Genomic DNA, 18,224 nt, shown 5'->3' on the forward strand with positions numbered 1-18,224 from the left:
CCCTTGACAATATTTAAGGATACTTTTTATACCCATGGCATGCGTTATTAAATAGTTATTAACAAATATCGGACGTCGGAACACTTACGGCTGTATCACCGCCTGCTTCAATCGATGAATTATCAATTTTTAAACAATGCTACGCATATTTTGGTTATTAGAGAATATAGTAGACATCTCTAGCAACATTTAAGGACCAATTTTGCACCGCTCCTTGCTCTAATTAATTAGTTATTAGCGATAGATCCCTAAGGTGTCACGTTAAAAAGTTCGAAAACGTGTGCCGACTTCCCGATATTGATTAATAACTATTTAATAATGCATGTCATGGGTATAAAAAGTATCCCTGAATGTTGCCAAGGGTCTGTACTATATTCTTGGATTCTAAAAGTTCATATTTTATTTCCAGAAAAAGAGTTATTAACAAATAATCAAGGTACATATTGCATATTAGGAGTAGCAGGAGTGGGGGTAGCTGTACTTGGTTTAGTACGAAACCTGTTCTTAGATGGCGATACCGTTCGTGTGCACCAAACCTTGGGGGGCAAGGGGAGGTTACTCCGGATACTTCCTCTAAGATTCCGATAGATGGCGATACTATACCTTGTCAATTTTGGCGCAGTATTTGAATAAGTATTGCTTCCAATAATCGTTTATAACTAACTAATTAGATGAAATAATGTATAGAAAGACGGTCGAATAACTTAATTAGATTCGAATTATTTATTTTTAACTTTAGAATGAAAGAAATTAAGGAACTAATGGGAGAAAAGTAGAGGAAAGTAAATTTTTAGCACTGTCAACTTTAATCGATGAATTATGAAGTTTTCAACAATGACACGCATATTTTGACTATTAGAGAACAAAGTAGACATCCCTAGCAACATTCAAGGGCCAATTTTACTACGCTCCTTGCTCTAATTAATTAATTATTAGCGATAAATTCCTAAAGTGTGTATTGTTTAATAACTATTTAATAATGCATGCCATGGGTACAAAATCTATCCCTGAATGTTGCCAAGGGTCTATTCTATATTATTCAATTCTAAAAGTTCATATTTTATTCTCAGAAAAGGAATTATTAACGAATAATCAAGGTACATATTGCGTATGAGGAGTAGCAGGAGTGGGGGTAGCTGTACTTTGTTTAGTACAAAACCTGTTCTTAGATGGCGATACCGTTCGTGTGCACCAAACCTTGGGGGGCAAGGGGAGGTTATTACGGGTACTTCCTCTAAGATTCCGATAGATGGCGATACTATACCTTGTCAATTTTGGCGCAATATTCGAACAAGTACATATCGTCTCCAGAAATTGTTTATAACTAATTAATTAGATAGAATAATGTATAGAAAAATGATTGAGTAACTTAATTAGATTCGAATTATTTTTTTTAATGTTAGAATTAAAGAAATTAAGGAATTAATGGGAGAAAAGTAGAGTAAAGTAAATTTTTAGATGAATTATCAAGTTTTCAACAATGACACACATATTTTAGCTATTAGAGAACAAAATAGACATCCCTAGCAACATTCATGAGCCAATTTTACTATGCTCCTTGCTCTAATTAATTAATTATTAGCGATTGATCCCTAAAGTGTGTATTGTTTAATAACTATTTAATAACGCATGCCATGGCTCTAAAAAGTATCCTTGAATGTTGCCAAGGGTCTCAGCTATATTCTTAAATTCTAAAAGTTCATATATTAATCCCAGGAAAAGAGTAATTAATAAATTATCGAGTATTAGTTCATTAGAAGCCGTGATTTATTGCAGTGGCGATTTAAGAATTAAGAATTTGCAGGCTACTGTTAGTTGAGAAAATTCATATATATACTTCATCTGTCTTTATTTGATATTTATTTATTTATTAATTAATACAAAAGGATTCATACAGTCTGTCACAAGCTCTCAATGTACAAACTTATATACATATGTTGTTAATAAAATGTTTAATTAGCATGTCTATTTAATTTGATAAATTAAAACATTTATTAAAACATTTCGAATCGTTCTAGAAAAATTATTTTCAGTTGCAGGGGTCGATTACAATAATTTTTGGTGAATAGACCTACCCCCGAAATCCTACCCCCTTTCTAGAAAAAAATTCCAGAAGGTGTGAAATTTTTTGACAAAATTAAAATATTTCGAATCGTTCTAAAAAAATTATTTTCAGTTGCAGGGGTCGATTATAATCATTTTTGGTCATTAGACATACCCCCGAATTCCTACGCATTTTCGAGAAAAAAATTCCTTATCGAAAATCTAATTCCTGACCAGAAATGTTTGCCCAAAATCTCATGCAAATCTTTAAAATGCCATAACTCCTGAACGGATTGACGGATTTTAATGTTTAAAAAAGCAAACGACGCGTATTTTGCTAGAGAATATGTAGAAATCGCAAAAATATTCGAAAAGTTGACCCTTGTCCCTGCAAAATGAGAAAAACCCCATAAAAATGGTCGAATTTTCAAACAGCCATAACTCCTACAATAGTGAATATATTTCAATGAAACTTTTTTCTGAAGTGGAGCTCATGGGTGCCTACAAAAAAGTATTAGACAACTTTTCTGTAGGGCGTCAAACAAAATTATTAAAAATGAAAAACGAGTTTCTAAGAAAAATCGACAGGGGGGGTAGGTGCCTAAATTTTTCGGCGAAAAAAAAATTTTCCAAATCGTTCTAAAAAAATTATTTTCAGTTGCAGGGGTCGATTACGATAATTTTTGGTGAACAGACCTACCCCCGAAATCCTACCCCCTTTCTAGAAAAAAATTCAGTACTGGCGGAACTTGAAACATTAATAACTTTTTAATGAAGCCTCCATCAACAAATTGGTACTCTTGATTTTTGTCTTATTTTAGCCTCTAGTATCTCCCATTAAAATTTTTCCCAGGGTTGGTCGAACACCCTGAAGACAGTGAATTATAGTTATAATATTAATAAGCTTTAAACACTGTGCACCTACGAGTTCGAATTTCAATTGTTCAAGAGCGAGAAGAAAAATGTGAACCTTTCTCTCTTGATAGAAGAGAGGCATCTGATAGAAATTGTTTGCATTATACTATCGATAATGTTTGATGTTACATTCAGGATTTTTTCCATCTTTAGATCTCTTTGTCTGATTCACGATTAATGGTACAAGACTGCTGTCAAATTCTTTCGAACTGACATTGCAAAAAAGGCAAAATGTTAACGAAAGGAGGACCAGCTATAAGTGTAAGATTAACATCAGTATGAATGACAGCGCAAAATGTTTATATAAAATAATTTCAAAATGTAGAGACAAAAATGTTACACAAAAATATTATCATTTATATTGCAGACCATCTTTCCATCCTGCGAAGATAAAGCTAGGGACTTAGAGCCAATCGTTTTTCATGTTCCTACTACATACAACGAGAAAGTGAAAATTCATGAATGGTAAATGCACATACGTATTGAATAGGACGATTATTAATGCGTAGTATATTTTTTAAAGCACCCTCTAATAAAATCTGTATCGAAACTTTTAAAATATCGGTGTGTTAAGTACAAAATAATATTAATAATACTAGTAATACTAAACAGTTGTTATAAAAATTATAATGTCCATAAGGAACTGTTTCTTAAAACACAGTGCGTGGTACAGTTGAATTATTTACCGCGATCTATCGAATATGTTTCCCTCGTTTAATATCAAGCTGAAAGAGGGTGAAACGCAACCCCTGTTTTGCGTAGCAACCCACGTAAGTCCACCAATGGTTTCGAAACTGTTTCTGTCGCGACTAGTTCAGTGTGCACGAATTGGGAGAACTCGACTTTGAGTAATAATTAGCAAGATAATCTTTAAAAAAGTTAGCTGGTAAACGCCTCGTGGGTTGACGCGTTTAAATATTAATAGTGATTGTTTGCAGGCAAATGCGTACGTTGGCGGAGCCCAGAGACAATAAAAATATATTCCCACCGCAAGGGAATCTTAGTCTGTCGTCGTATAATAGACTGGGCACGGAAGATGGTTGCACAGGAGTTACAGAAACGCAAGCCATGCTATCCCAGATAGAAATGAAGCATTTGTACGAACCAGTTTATCCGCAACGTACCTTGCTCAATATTAAATCGCTTGCATCGAAAGTGTACGTATTTTATCAAATGTCTACGTAAAAGAGTGGAAAGTTTTAATATTTTTTTATAAGATTAATGATACCGATTTTTTATATGTGCAATATTTTTCAAGAAGCTGAATTTAAGATAAGAATTATTATATTCAGAGATCGAGACAACCCTCTAGCTCCAATTTCATTAATTCTATTCCATCTAATTATTCAAGAATTTACAAGTGTTAAGGATAGGGGAGGTTTTCCAAAAAAATTTTTATTTGCTTGTACCCTGCATCATGTATAAAAAATTCTTAAAATAAAAGAAGAATTATTTAGAAATTGAAACAACTCTCTAGGAAGCTCCAATTTCTTTAATTCTATTAATAAAATTTACATAAAGATTCCTCTAATAATAATGATAATAATGGCGTTGATTAGACGATAATAAAAAATAAAAATTTGACGTTACGTAGGTCAGTGGATAGAACAGTGCCAACCCTAATTGATGCGTTGTATGACCCCGAAGAGGCTCGTTGTATGGACTATAGAACGACGATGGAGCTTCATTACAGATTGCCTTATCCCTTAAAACGAAGACCTCCGCCACCCCCACCACCCCCAGAACCGTGGCTCTTAAATCGACGAACCATCGGTTATACCCTCGAGCAGTTGGAAAACCGAGATAGCACGCATACTTTTCTAGACGACAACATGGAAATTCATGAAAAAATAGCTGATATAAAGTCCAGACGTTACAAATCGAACGAGATTCTTCAAGAAACACCCCAATTTAAGGGTTCTTCCGCCACTGAACAAAAATTAGACGCAACTTGTCCATGTTAAACTCGATAAACAATTGCAATCATCGATACTTGTAAAAGAACAATTTTGTTTATTCTGGTAAAATGTCGCTCTATTTCTATGTATACTCTTGAATTTTGTAGATTTGAAATTGTAATAAAAATCAAATTATTAGAGGAACAATCGGCAATACTCATTTAACGACTCCCACTACCATAGTAATAATTGTAATAATTTTCTATATTGGTCTATAGTTCATTATATTTGTTACATTATATTTTATAAAACTTAGACGATTCAAATAAGCGACAAATATAATTAAAGTCGAAATATTCCATTTATTTATTCGTTACATTACATTTTATAAAGGGCACACAGGAAATAATTAATGTACTTCGTTGCTAGAAAAACACATTTTAAGAAGTAACGAATTATACACATTACGACGCAAGTAACACTTTGATTTTTATTTGTTATCAACAGTGTCCAGTGAAAAGTGAAAATCTAAGGTAACGAAATACATAATTGCAATGTAAAACATACTTCGCCTAGAGTCTAAATAAAACGTGACTCATGCAGCAACGACAGTGAAACGACACTGCACAATTGCATCTACGATCCATCAGTGTACATACTACTTATTCGTGACGCCTGCCAAATCGCATGTGACCATAATCGTCGAATTGTTCCCGTTTACCGAATCTCATATGACCATAATCGTCGAATTGCTGTCGTTTATTCAGATCCACGAAATCGTTATCTTCGTCGAAAGAACTTTCCACGGTATACCTGTAAAAGAAACATAACGATAAGGTCTGGGGAACAGTAAAAATCATTTTGGGTCTTAAAATGTTAATTATCATGCATGGTAGATGTCGAAAATTTTTTACTTTAAATAAAATATATCTGTTTTTGGGGAGATTTTTAGAAAATGTTTGGAAATTAGTGAAGTACACGTAATCGTATAATATCGTGGAAGCAAAACGTTTCGCTGAACTTATGGTAAATCGATTAAGTTTCATAATTACCCCCGTAGTAAAGGGTGGCTACGGAATTTTCGATACACATTACTAATGAGTTCTGGAGCTGCTTCGCATTTTGCGCAGAATAACCAGATAACCGCCATCGTGCAAAGTAGAGCAAAGGTTAAATTCATATCTGAAACATAAATGAAAACTTGTCGTTAACAACGTTTGTCAATTAGAAAGTTTGATGAAAATTATTCTCCGGAGTTTTAAGGAGAAACGAGCAGAGTAAAGGTAAAATGGTGTTCACCTGTATGGTGGAGGATCTGAAAACGGCGGAAGAATGCGCGATCCACACTTTCCACGTGGCTTTTTATACGTGAACTCCATCATCCCCGGAATCCCGGAGGAACGTTGAGCTCTTTGAATTTTAATTCACGTAGCTGTGGTCTGATAAACAATTTTCTTGGCTGTAGGCGCCCCCCGCTGTTGAACATTCAATATTCCATGATGGTATCCGATGATTGGCAGTTTGAATAACCGTATTACCATCTTAACTTCGCTTTTCTCTTTCTAAGACAATGGAGGCCGCTTTATCGACGCGCGAAGCGTCCCTGTTTGGCTAAATCTGAATGTTATTTGTAGATTGCTTTTCCCAGTTTGAATGAGCTTTCACACAGAGAGTGGCTTTCCTTGAAGCTTTCACAGTTCAAATTAAACCACATTGGAACAGGAGCATCTAAGAATATAATTACGCCTTGGAAATTATATAATTATTAATTAATTTCTTCATTTACGGGTGCGAATCCCTCGAGTGAGAACCAGAACTACAGGTGGAACATTAAACGTTAATAACTTTTTAACGAAGCTTCAATTAACAAATTGGTATTCTTTATTTTCGTCTTATTTTGGCTTCTAGAATGTTCCATTAAATTTTATATGCTGCATAATTGGACTATATCTACATATGAGGTGATAAAAACGAGAAGTATAATCACAGATTTCTGGCCACACATTATATTCGGTTAGGAATTTTTTTCTCGAAAGTGGCTAGGATATCGGGGGCATGTCTATTCACCAAAAATTATTGTATTTGACCACTGCAACTAAAAACAATTTTTTCAGAACGATTCGAAATTTTTTAATTTCGTAGAAAAATTTGTCAACCTTCCTGAATTTTTTTCTCGAAAGTGCGTACAATTTCGAGGGTATGTGTAATGACCAAAAATGATTGTAATTGACCCCTATAGCTGAACATAATTTTTCCAGAATGATTTGAAATTTATAAAATTCGAGATATTCAAATGTCGAAAAATTTCAGTTAACTCGGGTGATCACGATTTCAAACGTGTCATCAAGAATCCACTAGCCTAATACGTAACGCAGACAGCAAAATGGCAAACCGAATTTGACGTTCGCGGGAGGTCAGGGTCGCGGGATTAAAGCAGTTCTGCATCGGGGCTTCCGTCGTTGCAGTGCTTCGAAGTGACCCTATAAATCGCCAGCGAGGTCTCTTCGTAAGTTCAATCGCTTTCCACCTTGTCGAACTGTTGTTCCCCGTGGCCGGATGTGATCGTACGGAGCTGGTGGGGCTTCTGCTCGTCCAAGTGTTTTAGCAGCGAGCATGGCCGAAGACGTGGGCGCTCTGTTTCAGAAAGGCCTCTCCGAATGGTGGAACGAAGAAACTGAATACGTTTTCCAAAGAATCGAGAGATGGGCCGCGTACGCGAGAGGATACAATCGTTTGAGGTCACAAAGACTGTCCAGAGGACGGATGACCATGCAAGGAGGGCAGGAGTCTCGATGGAGCATCTCCTCCAATAAACTGATCATCGACGACGTCTCGTGGAATCCCCGTTTCCACACATTGAAGAAGTCTCGACGAAAGTCTCGACCGGAGGAGACCAAGATCAATTGCTGTGGCACGTTTAACTACCAATCGAACAGCAACCTGGACAGTAATTGCCTGGAAACGTACAGGTACGACCACAGTATCTATTTCAAGACGATCGGCGATATTAAGAACAGCAAGAGGGACGCTAGCGACAATAAGAACGAGCAGGACAGGATCTCCATCAGCAGCGAAGAACTCGTGGAATGGGATGTAAACTCTGTGTCGGATTTCATAGCTAACCAGCTCATGGAAGATGGTCTCAGCGATGATATTACGAGTATCTTTGCCTCCACGAGTGCCGAACAAGACGCGGATGGGATCGATTCGGTTACCTGGACGAACGTGAATCTGACGAAGCTCAATTTGAACGAGGCCGACGCCCCTGTTTCCGCCATTGACGAGCAGAACAACGAGAACAACTTGACCGTGTCAGAGATCGAAGAGGAACGTAACAACAATTACATCGAAGAGAAAAACGAGTATTTAAGGAATCAAGAAACACGGTTGCATTATGGAACTGAGAGTGAAAATAATAGCAAAGCGTTGCAGAATCGAGACAGATCTAAAACGCTTCTGGACGTTCGGAGAACCAGAAGATCGTCTAAAAAAGTGAAACAATCCCCTATAGTGGGCGATAACGATGTAATTTGGCCAAGTATTTTGTTGAATTATACTAAAAACATCGATCCCGCCATTTCTTCCCATCGTTACTGCATATCGCAAAAATAAATTTTCCTCCTAAATTTGTATAATATAAAAATTATTGAAATCATCGAACCTTCTAATCTTGATTAAAATCCTAATGTGGATTTAATAAAATTCGATTATCATATAAAAATATACAGGGTGTTCGGCCACCCCTGGGAAAAATTTTAATGGGAGATTCTAGAGGCCAAAATAAGACGAAAATCAAGAATACTAATTTGTTGATGGAGGCTTCGTTAAGAAGTTATTGATTTTGTATAAAAATAATTTATTTAGGGTTACAACAGCTGTACTAAAACGTGTAATTTAATAAACTTTATGCGTTAAACTTAATGCTGTTTCTAGTATTTTGTCAAAAAATTTTCATTACAAAAAACTGACGTTATCAACCCCTTACTGTACAATGGCGACTCTGGTTACAAGTTTTTGATGTCAAGTTTCACAATCATGAGTTTTATTAATAGAATTAATGAAATAGGAGCTTTGTAGAGGGTTGTATTTCTTATATTTTTGTATATTAAGTGCATAAACATTCACAGCTTACTCATGAAGCTACTCATCAAAAACTAACACATTTATACATTCACGAACTATTCATAAAACAAATCTATTCTTTTTCGTGACCCTTGTACGGGAAAAATTTAAAATTAAATAGTATTTGTACTATTAACAGTATAAACAGTATTTGTGGAGTATAGTATTTAGGAACAGTTGCAGCAAAGTTGAATTTATCAAATGTTTGGTGACAGTTGCCCTATCTGAGATAGATTTTTCAAAATTAACGTCGGGATCGCGTTCTTTTTATTAAAATAGGCTACCAATGGCACCAGGAAGTCCTAGAATGCGCATGCACCGACTAGTGGGGCAAGCCACGCACGCAAACACGTAAGCTCGTGCAATCTCGCTGCAAATCGATCGTCCACTCGTTACAGGAGACCACATAGTGCGTAGTGTTTTCCGAAATATTTCGTCGATCCGTGGTTGACAGGTTCAAAGAAGTCGTTGACGACCTAAGAAAAGAGATGAGCAAACGTTTGGAAGCGGTGGCCACGATGGCCTGCATGAAGACGCATCTGATGCTGTTCAACTTTGTCTTCTGGGTAAGCTAGCTGTTCAAATCCTGGTACGATCCACTCTCGACGCCGTAGGCTGAGGAAATCCCGAATCCTGGGATGAAAATACCCATCCACCCAACTGTTGCACAATTCGTTATAGTCATGCTACTGTCAGAACCTTGAATTTTCGTTTTTTGGAAACAATTTTATCACGATGGAGCAACATTTGTTAAGTTTCGAACGCCTGCTAAGGCAAATTGTTACCTTTTTTTATTTTTACAACTGTTCAACCTCGTTATAATTATTATAATTATATTCCTATAAGGTATAAAGGTACGACCCTTGTTGACCTTTTTTAAAATAATCCATAAGGTAGTGAAAAAATACTCAATTGCAAAATACAGTTAATTTTAAAGTCCTAAAAATTACCTTATTGCCAATTTGTAGAAATAATTTATTTAGGCGTCCGGTGTATTGATGCTATGCATCGGGATTTGGGTGAGATTTCAACTTTGGGCCTACGTCGACATGAGCGTGGAAGATAACGGAGCAATCTCCTTGGCACTAGTAAGTTTAGGCGCAATTATGACTTTGGCAGCAACGCTCGCTTGCTGTTGCACGGCTCGTGGTCATCCGGCTCTTTTGTACTTGGTAAGTCCAGTTGTACTTCGATATTTATTAATTTTTATAATCCATATATGCGATCAATTTGTCCCCGCGTTGAGGACGGGTCCTGCCGCCATTTTCAATTAGCCAAGCAATCTGTCGAGTCGCGCAGAAAATTAAAATATAATTATTATTAGCATTGCAACTTCATAATAGTATCGTAAATGACTCAGATGATGAGTAGAAACACGACCTGGTTCGAACTATTTTTAATTACACGTTATTCGAAAAAATATTTAAAAAATTCTACTTACAGTATGGCGCGTTCTTAGCTGTCGTCGCATTGCTGGAGCTCGGGGTCGGTGCATCAATTTACGCTTACCGTACCAATTTGAACGAGAAATTCGATCAGGGTCTTAACGAGAGTATGTCTGTCTATGGGCAGGACGCTACGAAGACTTCTCACATCGATTCTGTACAGACAGCGGTAAATTGTTAAACAGAATTATAATATTAAAATTATAGAAATACCTGAACTGGTAAAAATGATTCGTAATTTCTAATACAAATTTTTAAAAACTTACTCGACTGAATTTTGCAAAGGTTTTCTATAAAAGATCGAATAAACATTTATTTTAATTTATTAAAAGCCAATAGATTTATTGGTTCACAGTTGCATTGTTGCGGTAACAAAGGATACACCGATTGGCTCAATATGTACCATCCAAAACAAATTCCTCAATCTTGCTGCAAAGTATCAACCGATGTCTGTGACGTTAACAACGTGAGTGACATTTATGTTCAGGTGAGTTACAAATTACAATTGTTACATATAGGGTGATTTAAATTTGGGGACCGTTTGCGTCTTTCGCTTCCGTCAGTTGGCCTCTGCGTTCTCAAACGTTACACGGATAAAAGAACAATTTAATTTTAATTACTTTGCAACGATAAATAAACGTGTTTCGAACATATCCGGTTCCTTTTCTTAACAGCAACGATTTGAGAAACTTTTACAAACGTTTTATGTATTTCTATGCTCACGAAATTGTAATTTTCAGGGCTGCTACACCCGTGTTTTGGACTTAATAAATGGTAACATCGGTCTGGTCGCTGGAACAGCAATCGGTGTAGCTTTCTTCCCTCTCGTAGGTATATTCTTTGCATGTTGCTTAGCCAGCAACATTAACAAAGCCAAGTACGAGCAAGTTGCTTAGAGTTTTCGCGTGATTCGCAAAAAGATTAGCTGTACCAATAAGAGAAGTCTGCATTGCTCGTAAGAGCGGCGTTAAACCGTTTCCAAATAACAATGTTCATTATACGATTGTCTCGCAAAGAACAGGTCACCTGAATATCCTTGCCATTGTAAGTTGCAGAAAAAGGAACTGTACAAAAGTTGTACGTTTAAAATTAACTTTATTTAAATAAGGTATCCATGTTTTAATGGCAGAATTCGACGGAGTAAAGAATTTTTAGATAAAGTACAGGTACATCTATTCTAAGACTACAAGTTTTTGAGATATCCTGTTCCTAAAGTCTAATCTTGAAACTGTTACATTATACGCGTGTATACATTTAATCGTCTTTGTACACATTGTTTTAACTATTAATTTTAGGACACATGTACCATAATACTTTCACTCTCAGAACTCTGTCTTAAAAGTGGATATTTAAAAATATATATCAATTATTTAAAATAACAGAAGCTTAAGGTGGCCTGTAGCTAGTGGGACATTCTGTATAGTAACGACGATGTTCAAAGTTGCACGAACACGTAAGTACAAAACCACACAAATATGAAACCGTTGTAAGGCTGTTCTGGTAACGTCATTGCTTTCTTTCTTATGCTTGAGATTGCAGTACAAATATCAAAGCACAGCTACAAATCTACGAGTAACAAATATTCTTCCAAACCTTCTCAATATTTATCGTAATAATAAGACTGTATGCTTTTAATTCTTAATTTTGAGGACAAATAATAATTTGAACCGACATTAGAATCGCGTATTATCATTCGGATGTTCAGAAAGAAATTGTTCAAGAAATTTAAATTCCCTTTCATTGAATAGAAATCATTTCTAATATCTAATTGACGATTAGTTTTTTATTTTTATACACGATATCTCACCATTGTGTTCATATTTTTTAACGCGACAAAGTGTAGATTTTGTTAACCGCATATTGCAGATGCAATCGTTTTTAAAAATTAAAAAACGAAAGTTGTCTTTCCATTTATAGTGCAAATAGTTAGCCTTTATCGAATAGTTAGCTTTTGGGCTTTGCTTTGAAGAGAAGAAAGTAAAAGATTAAATATATGGTAGCCATCTTGGTTTTCTCGATCTTACAACACAGATATATGTATACATCTTACATAGATAAGTTACGAAAATATAATAAAATCCGTTCTTCAACTTGTTATGTAGATACTACAGAAACTAAGTTCCTAGAAATATATTTGTATTTTTTATTAATAAGAACACCTGAAGATAACGATGAAATTTTACTTTCTTGCGTCTTTAATGCGTTAAATTTTTTAAAGAAGTTTGCTAATTATTTACTAACACGACGTAAGATATTCATATAAAATATCGTATTTATATGAAAATCGTAACGATTGTTCTTTGCATAGTGTAAAAATCTCTAGATGTTTATTCTAAATGTAAATGTTTCGATCAGGACTGCACATGGCCAGTAGCTATTTATTAAATTTCCTCCATTTGTAGTATCATTCGCATATTTTGTTTTGCGGATAATATGTTGCCTGATGTGCAGCTCTGGTCTAAATGTTTCTTCTCAAGGTATTTTCGCCTACTATATCGAGAAATTAATCGCTAATCAAAAGAAAACAAATGTGTCTATTACATTCGTACATTACGTGCTTACGAGCTGTTTTAAAGTAACGTTACTTTACGATTTATTAAAAAATTATTTGCGCTAACATGCAAATATCTAATAGTGCGCAGAAAATGTTGAAACCTGCAACTATATTTTTTCATAGATGCCTTATTCAAGTTCAATTAATTGAACACGTACTGTGTTACATCATGTCTCTATATCATATTCAGATTCTGCATATAAAATATTAAATCTTGGAAAATATATTTATTATATCGATATATAAATATTTAATAAAAATATATATATATACACACACGTACGTACACATATTATATTATATTTTATTGTAAAAGATATAATTGCATGTAAAATATATTTCAATCTACACAGAGTTATTATTTGAAGGGTGAGCCTCAAACATTTAATGTTACGGAATTCGAATCACTTAATTGTTAAAATTTAATTGATGTTTTACAATAATTGTGTGATTATATATACATCATACATACATGCATATTTTACACATGTTCCAAATATTTCAATAAAGATACATGAAACGATACATCTCTAGTTTTCTTTTTATGTCATCACCTTTTCTTGAAGTTTGAAATATGAACCGGGGACTCTAACGACTAAAAAGTATTAGGATCACAGAAGGAAAGGAGACCGACGGTGAATGCACTGTTGCTCTCTCTTTCTGCGACGCTCAATGGCGCCCTAATCGACTAGAAAGAGAGGGAAATAGTGATTTGGCGGGAAATATGTTTATCATTGATCTCCTTTCCTATTCTGTAATCCTGATACTTTTTAGTAGTTACAATCCTCATTCATAAATACTGTCAGGTATTTTTTCGCGCAACATTTTAAACAAATATTGCTTCCAATAAGGAAGGGATTATAAAACTTATATACTTGATCTTCCATTTAATTTAACCACAGAGTACATGCTCTGTAATTTAATTGGTAAACGACAGGTAACTCTATAAGACAGAGACAGAGATAAGAAACAAACATATACCAAATATCTCTCATACAAACTTAACTAAAAGATATCTAAATATGAAAAAGTGAGCTGTAAATTGAATTATGCCGGGCATTTAAAACTGTAATCAATATAAAAATTAACAAAAACAATTGTCTCCAAAGAACTTTTAACTTTGATAAACTTGGTAAATAGAGAATCATGTCCATTGTGGATAGTGATGATTTACAAAGTGAAATAACAGACATCACAGTTGTGAGTTCCAAAAGTCTTGGGAATACAATTCCAGATATAAAGGCTTTCAAGGAATTGTGTATGGCTCAAACGAATATTTTAAATATCTTGCAGGGACAGATAAACAGCGACGATAATATTTCAACTAATCGTAAAGTAAACAATTGGTTGGCTCAAAAATGTACATCTGGTCCAGTTACACAGTTAATTTGTAATAAAAAAAATTGTGAACCACAGGAGAGCAATGTTTCAAATTGTTACTATTCTGAAAATGAAATAAATAAATTGAAAGAGAAATTAAATCATATTATAAATAGTTTAGGAAACAAGAAATATCATAAAACATATCTCACAGTAATTGATGAATTACTTGACTGGGTATATAATATCATATTGAATAATATACAAGTTACAAACAGCGAACCCAATGTAATAGATTCTGTAGTAGAACACAATAAATATATAGTACAGGGACAGAATCATGAAACAAGCAAAAAATCTGGTATATATTGTCCATCAGACTGTAGTATAGACACAGAATACGAAGATGCTTATAACGATTTTATGCGAGAAAGAATGTTCTCAGAAGTGTACAAAACTATTAAGAATAGTAGTTCTGATAGTGAGAATGAAATTTTTGATAGAGTTTCTGAGATATCGAATGGGCAAATACTACAACAAGAAGAATTGCTAACAGAACTTCCTAAATGCGATATAAACAGCAATTTTATGCATCAAATAACTATGAAAAATAAACATACTAAAAATTCTAATGCAGTACAAAGATCTGAAAAAGTTAATGATGCGAATTTTAATGATTCTAGCATTAATATTACAGAAGATGAGAGAGAATGTTCAAAAGTTAAGATGAGTAAAACTATGAAGCATAATGAACTCTTATCTCAATCAAAGGAAGCTATTAATCGAATTTTAAAACCAACTGTAATTAATTCAGTGCCTGTTGTTATGAATAATACATCTAATGATTTAAAACATTTCATGCAAGAACCAACAGTAAATGTGATTGAGAATGGAAACAAGGATATTAAGGAATGGAATAAGAAGACTGAAGAAACCTCTTCCATAAAATTTAAAAATAAAAAAAAATCGATATCATCAAGTGTTAACAAAGAAACTAAATTACTATCCTCTTGGGTTCCAAAGGTAATATGGGATTCAAATTTGGATTTAATTTTCGAAGGTAATTTAATAAAGTAAGTGTTGAAATGTACTTTACGTATCTATTTAATGCAATATGTATCATATCATTGTATTTGTATAGAGAATCTGGCCATATTATACGTAGAAAATTTAAAACAGACCCTATACTTTGTCGAAAATCACCGAAATTGATCGAGACAATATATCACGAATTTTATACCCTCGTTGGTGAATTAAGCGATACAAACGACGGTCAGAAATTGAAACTTTACAGTCAAATATTTTACGATTTCTATAAATAACTAAAAATACGTCATTATATTCATAGTGGTACCTAAAAATTTAATACCAAAATGTCGTCGCGGATGTCCCTTAAGAATAAAAGAGTTTTGTGAAAAATGGAAATTGCTGCAAAGTGATGAATGTACCAAACAGGAAGCAACTGATGTAGACGTGATAAGTATCGGTAGAAGTTTAAAAGGCAGGAGAATTATACCCCCATTAAAATATTGGACTGGTAAAAAATTAAAAGTTATTATCTTTGAAACTGTAATCAGAAGTCAAGAATCTTTCTTTCAGGAGAACGTGTCTTTTCTAAAGGCAATAATACATTATACACTCCGAGTACTTCGCAAGCCCCTCTGGCGGCTTTTTCAAATGATAACCCCGGTAAAAAGAAAAGTACACAAGAAACAATGAAACCTAAAAATAATAAAAGTAAAGAAAGCAATTCACGTGAATCAAAAGTGCCTACCACTAACACTTAAGCTGATATAACTTTCAACTTATTGTAATACATTATAATATTTACTCCAATTATTGTCATCTGATTAAATACTATCAAAGTAAAAGACTCAATTATTATTCCCTAACCAAGAACTGAATTCTAGCATCGATGAACAATATTTGGCGATACTTTTATGTCGTTTATAACATTTAGAACATTGTATAGACATATATATTATACTATATGAAAAAGTAGAATTATGAATTATAAAGTATACTTGCATAAATATTAATTAAAGATTCTAACAAGTCCAATTACAGAATGTACACGTTCCATGCTATTGTAGTACCATGAGTAGTAACAGCGCACAATTTTATTGCCCTAAGCAAATATTACAACGATAGTAATTGCAAAATGCGTAAATTGTTTGTGTCGACTACTGTCATCTAAATATTAAATAAAAGTAATTATCTAAATACGTTAAATTTATTTGGTTGGCAAGCCTAATAAGTGTTGAACATTTCTAATATTCGCCAATAGGGTGCATCTCGAGATACATTCTTTTCTTTTCATCATGGCGGTGAGTCTGCAGTCGTTGCGTTAAAAGCAGTTTTCTAATCCGTAAATATTAGCGACATCGTATGTGAAAAGAGAATTTCGTATAAATGACAAGAAATCTATAATTACTGATTTAACATTAATGGGATTCTTTTCTCTTTTAAACACATTAGCTTGTACAATTTTTAATATGACAGATGGGGTTATTGAATGGCGTGTGCATATAAGCATAACCTAAATAGATGTTCTGTTTTGTTTATACGGTTTATGAAATAATATCTTACATATAAATGCTAAAATGGAAAATGTTCTATATGTTCACTTTGTAATTTGCTGTTGCAAAACGAGTCGCAGTTTTGAGTATTTTTACTGTACATATTTTAATATACATTAATAAAATCGTAACCTACAAATATTAACGAATGAAACGTGCTGATAAGCCGATTTTATTACAGGATCTACAGGAAACCCCCGACAACGAAAAAAAAATTGAAAAGAAGGTTGGAAAAGCCAAAAAGAAAGTGAGGAAAGAGCCAAAAGATGCATCCAAGAATGTAATGCGTGAAGTCCGCATTCGTAAACTTTGTTTGAACATTTGCGTGGGGGAATCTGGTGATAGACTCACTCGTGCTGCAAAGGTGTGCTTTACAAATATTATTTATAATACTCGTAAATTTCCGATTACACTTATCATTACTGTCTCTCTATGCATAATGTATATTCAAATTGTTTTAGGTGCTAGAACAATTAACTGGGCAGCAACCTGTCTTTTCTAAAGCACGATATACCGTTCGTTCCTTTGGTATTCGCCGTAATGAAAAAATTGCAGTGCATTGTACAGTTAGAGGTGCTAAAGCAGAAGAAATTCTAGAGCGTGGTTTGAAGGTAATTCTAAATATTTATCGCGTGTATTTATATCGTAATTTTGTTTCCGCAAATCTAAAATTATTCTTTTGTCGAAGGTACGAGAATACGAATTGAGGAAAGAGAATTTCTCTGGTACTGGAAACTTCGGTTTCGGCATTCAAGAACACATTGACTTAGGAATCAAATATGATCCAAGCATTGGCATTTATGGTTTGGACTTTTACGTTGTACTTGGACGTCCAGGTTAGTTCGGTTTTATTACGATATAAAAGAATTAAACGTACGCACATTTATATGGCATAGATATTTCTGCATTATATCGTGTCTATTGTTTTATGAAATATGTGCTAGAGAAAATGCTTCATATTTGCAACCCATGCCCACTTCTTATACTGGGTGTGTTACTCAATTGATGCAACATTCTATATTTTATTATGCTCTAGTAGTGCCCACTTAAGTGTCCGCGTTGAAGCGGACAAAAAAGCGCGGACGCTTAAGTGCTCATTATTCGGAACTTTTCTATGTGCAGGTTTTAACGTAGCTCATAGAAGAAGGAAAACTGGGAAAGTCGGTTTCCAACACAGGCTTACGAAAGAAGATGCTATGAAATGGTTCCAGCAGAAGTATGATGGTATTATTGTAGCTGGAAAGAAGTAATATACACATTTTGTATTTTACGATTCTTCCATAAAAAATCTAAAAAGAAATTATTTGCCGTTTAATACAAATTATTCATAACACCTTACCTCATGTTA

At 34.2% G+C, this 18,224-nt stretch overlaps 6 protein-coding genes across 7 annotated transcripts; 5 read left to right on the plus strand and 1 right to left on the minus strand.

The window, feature by feature from the left end:
• Positions 1-3,111: 3,111 nt before the first annotated feature.
• LOC143349579 (uncharacterized) lies at positions 3,112-4,922 on the plus strand. Its single transcript, XM_076780924.1, has 4 exons — positions 3,112-3,219; positions 3,326-3,423; positions 3,897-4,115; positions 4,553-4,922. The coding sequence occupies exons 1-4, from the start codon at positions 3,190-3,192 to the stop codon at positions 4,920-4,922; spliced, it is 717 nt and encodes a 238-aa protein (XP_076637039.1). The 5' UTR covers positions 3,112-3,189.
• A 343-nt stretch (positions 4,923-5,265) lies between these two features.
• Positions 5,266-13,523, minus strand: Dsk (Drosulfakinin). Of its 2 annotated transcripts, none has more exons than XM_076780570.1 (3): positions 13,450-13,523; positions 5,909-6,038; positions 5,266-5,669 (listed from the first exon to the last, which is right to left on the minus strand). In XM_076780570.1, exons 2-3 carry the CDS (start codon positions 6,034-6,036, stop codon positions 5,519-5,521), a joined length of 279 nt encoding a protein of 92 aa, XP_076636685.1. In that variant the 5' UTR covers positions 6,037-6,038; positions 13,450-13,523; the 3' UTR covers positions 5,266-5,518. The 2 variants fall into 2 exon arrangements, with proteins under 2 accessions (XP_076636685.1, XP_076636686.1); XM_076780571.1 differs by lacking the exon at positions 13,450-13,523 and adding an exon at positions 6,156-6,168.
• LOC143349369 (uncharacterized) lies at positions 7,359-8,777 on the plus strand. Its single transcript, XM_076780568.1, has one exon. The coding sequence runs from the start codon at positions 7,470-7,472 to the stop codon at positions 8,466-8,468; it is 999 nt and encodes a 332-aa protein (XP_076636683.1). The 5' UTR covers positions 7,359-7,469; the 3' UTR covers positions 8,469-8,777.
• On the plus strand, positions 9,254-11,463 carry LOC143349370 (tetraspanin-7). Its single transcript, XM_076780569.1, has 5 exons — positions 9,254-9,544; positions 9,962-10,150; positions 10,422-10,592; positions 10,779-10,910; positions 11,164-11,463. Exons 1-5 carry the CDS (start codon positions 9,467-9,469, stop codon positions 11,317-11,319), a joined length of 726 nt encoding a protein of 241 aa, XP_076636684.1. The 5' UTR covers positions 9,254-9,466; the 3' UTR covers positions 11,320-11,463.
• A 600-nt stretch (positions 13,524-14,123) lies between the features above and the next one.
• LOC143349580 (uncharacterized) lies at positions 14,124-16,084 on the plus strand. The gene is made up of 4 exons (XM_076780925.1): positions 14,124-15,370; positions 15,439-15,569; positions 15,646-15,834; positions 15,897-16,084. Exons 1-4 carry the CDS (start codon positions 14,124-14,126, stop codon positions 16,082-16,084), a joined length of 1,755 nt encoding a protein of 584 aa, XP_076637040.1.
• Positions 16,085-16,534: 450 nt separating this feature from the next.
• Positions 16,535-18,176, plus strand: Rpl11 (ribosomal protein L11). The gene is made up of 5 exons (XM_076780420.1): positions 16,535-16,624; positions 17,058-17,240; positions 17,338-17,487; positions 17,565-17,712; positions 17,999-18,176. The coding sequence occupies exons 1-5, from the start codon at positions 16,619-16,621 to the stop codon at positions 18,124-18,126; spliced, it is 615 nt and encodes a 204-aa protein (XP_076636535.1). The 5' UTR covers positions 16,535-16,618; the 3' UTR covers positions 18,127-18,176.
• The last annotated feature ends 48 nt before the right edge of the window (positions 18,177-18,224 follow it).

This window comes from Colletes latitarsis, chromosome 13 (genome assembly GCF_051014445.1).
Source record: "Colletes latitarsis isolate SP2378_abdomen chromosome 13, iyColLati1, whole genome shotgun sequence".
In the NCBI taxonomy this organism is placed as follows: Eukaryota; Metazoa; Arthropoda; class Insecta; order Hymenoptera; family Colletidae; genus Colletes; species Colletes latitarsis.

Coding starts and splice junctions, on each gene's coding strand:
- LOC143349579 (XM_076780924.1), top strand. CDS start 3,190: ATGTTAACGAAAGGAGGACCAGCTATAAGT. Junction 3,424..3,896: donor AAAGTGAAAATTCATGAATG/GTAAATGCACAT, acceptor GATTGTTTGCAG/GCAAATGCGTACGTTGGCGG. Junction 4,116..4,552: donor AAATCGCTTGCATCGAAAGT/GTACGTATTTTA, acceptor GACGTTACGTAG/GTCAGTGGATAGAACAGTGC.
- Dsk (XM_076780570.1), bottom strand. CDS start 6,036: ATGAATTTAACCTTTGCTCTACTTTGCACGATGGCGGTTATCTGGTTA. Junction 5,670..5,908: donor AGCCACCCTTTACTACGGGG/GTAATTATGAAA, acceptor TTTCTTTTACAG/GTATACCGTGGAAAGTTCTT.
- LOC143349370 (XM_076780569.1), top strand. CDS start 9,467: ATGAGCAAACGTTTGGAAGCGGTGGCCACGATGGCCTGCATGAAGACG. Junction 9,545..9,961: donor TGTTCAACTTTGTCTTCTGG/GTAAGCTAGCTG, acceptor TAATTTATTTAG/GCGTCCGGTGTATTGATGCT. Junction 10,911..11,163: donor TGAGTGACATTTATGTTCAG/GTGAGTTACAAA, acceptor TGTAATTTTCAG/GGCTGCTACACCCGTGTTTT.
- Rpl11 (XM_076780420.1), top strand. Junction 17,241..17,337: donor GACTCACTCGTGCTGCAAAG/GTGTGCTTTACA, acceptor AAATTGTTTTAG/GTGCTAGAACAATTAACTGG. Junction 17,488..17,564: donor TTCTAGAGCGTGGTTTGAAG/GTAATTCTAAAT, acceptor CTTTTGTCGAAG/GTACGAGAATACGAATTGAG.
- LOC143349580 (XM_076780925.1), top strand. CDS start 14,124: ATGTCCATTGTGGATAGTGATGATTTACAAAGTGAAATAACAGACATC. Junction 15,371..15,438: donor TTCGAAGGTAATTTAATAAA/GTAAGTGTTGAA, acceptor GTATTTGTATAG/AGAATCTGGCCATATTATAC. Junction 15,570..15,645: donor ATTAAGCGATACAAACGACG/GTCAGAAATTGA, acceptor TTATATTCATAG/TGGTACCTAAAAATTTAATA.
- LOC143349369 (XM_076780568.1), top strand. CDS start 7,470: ATGGCCGAAGACGTGGGCGCTCTGTTTCAGAAAGGCCTCTCCGAATGG.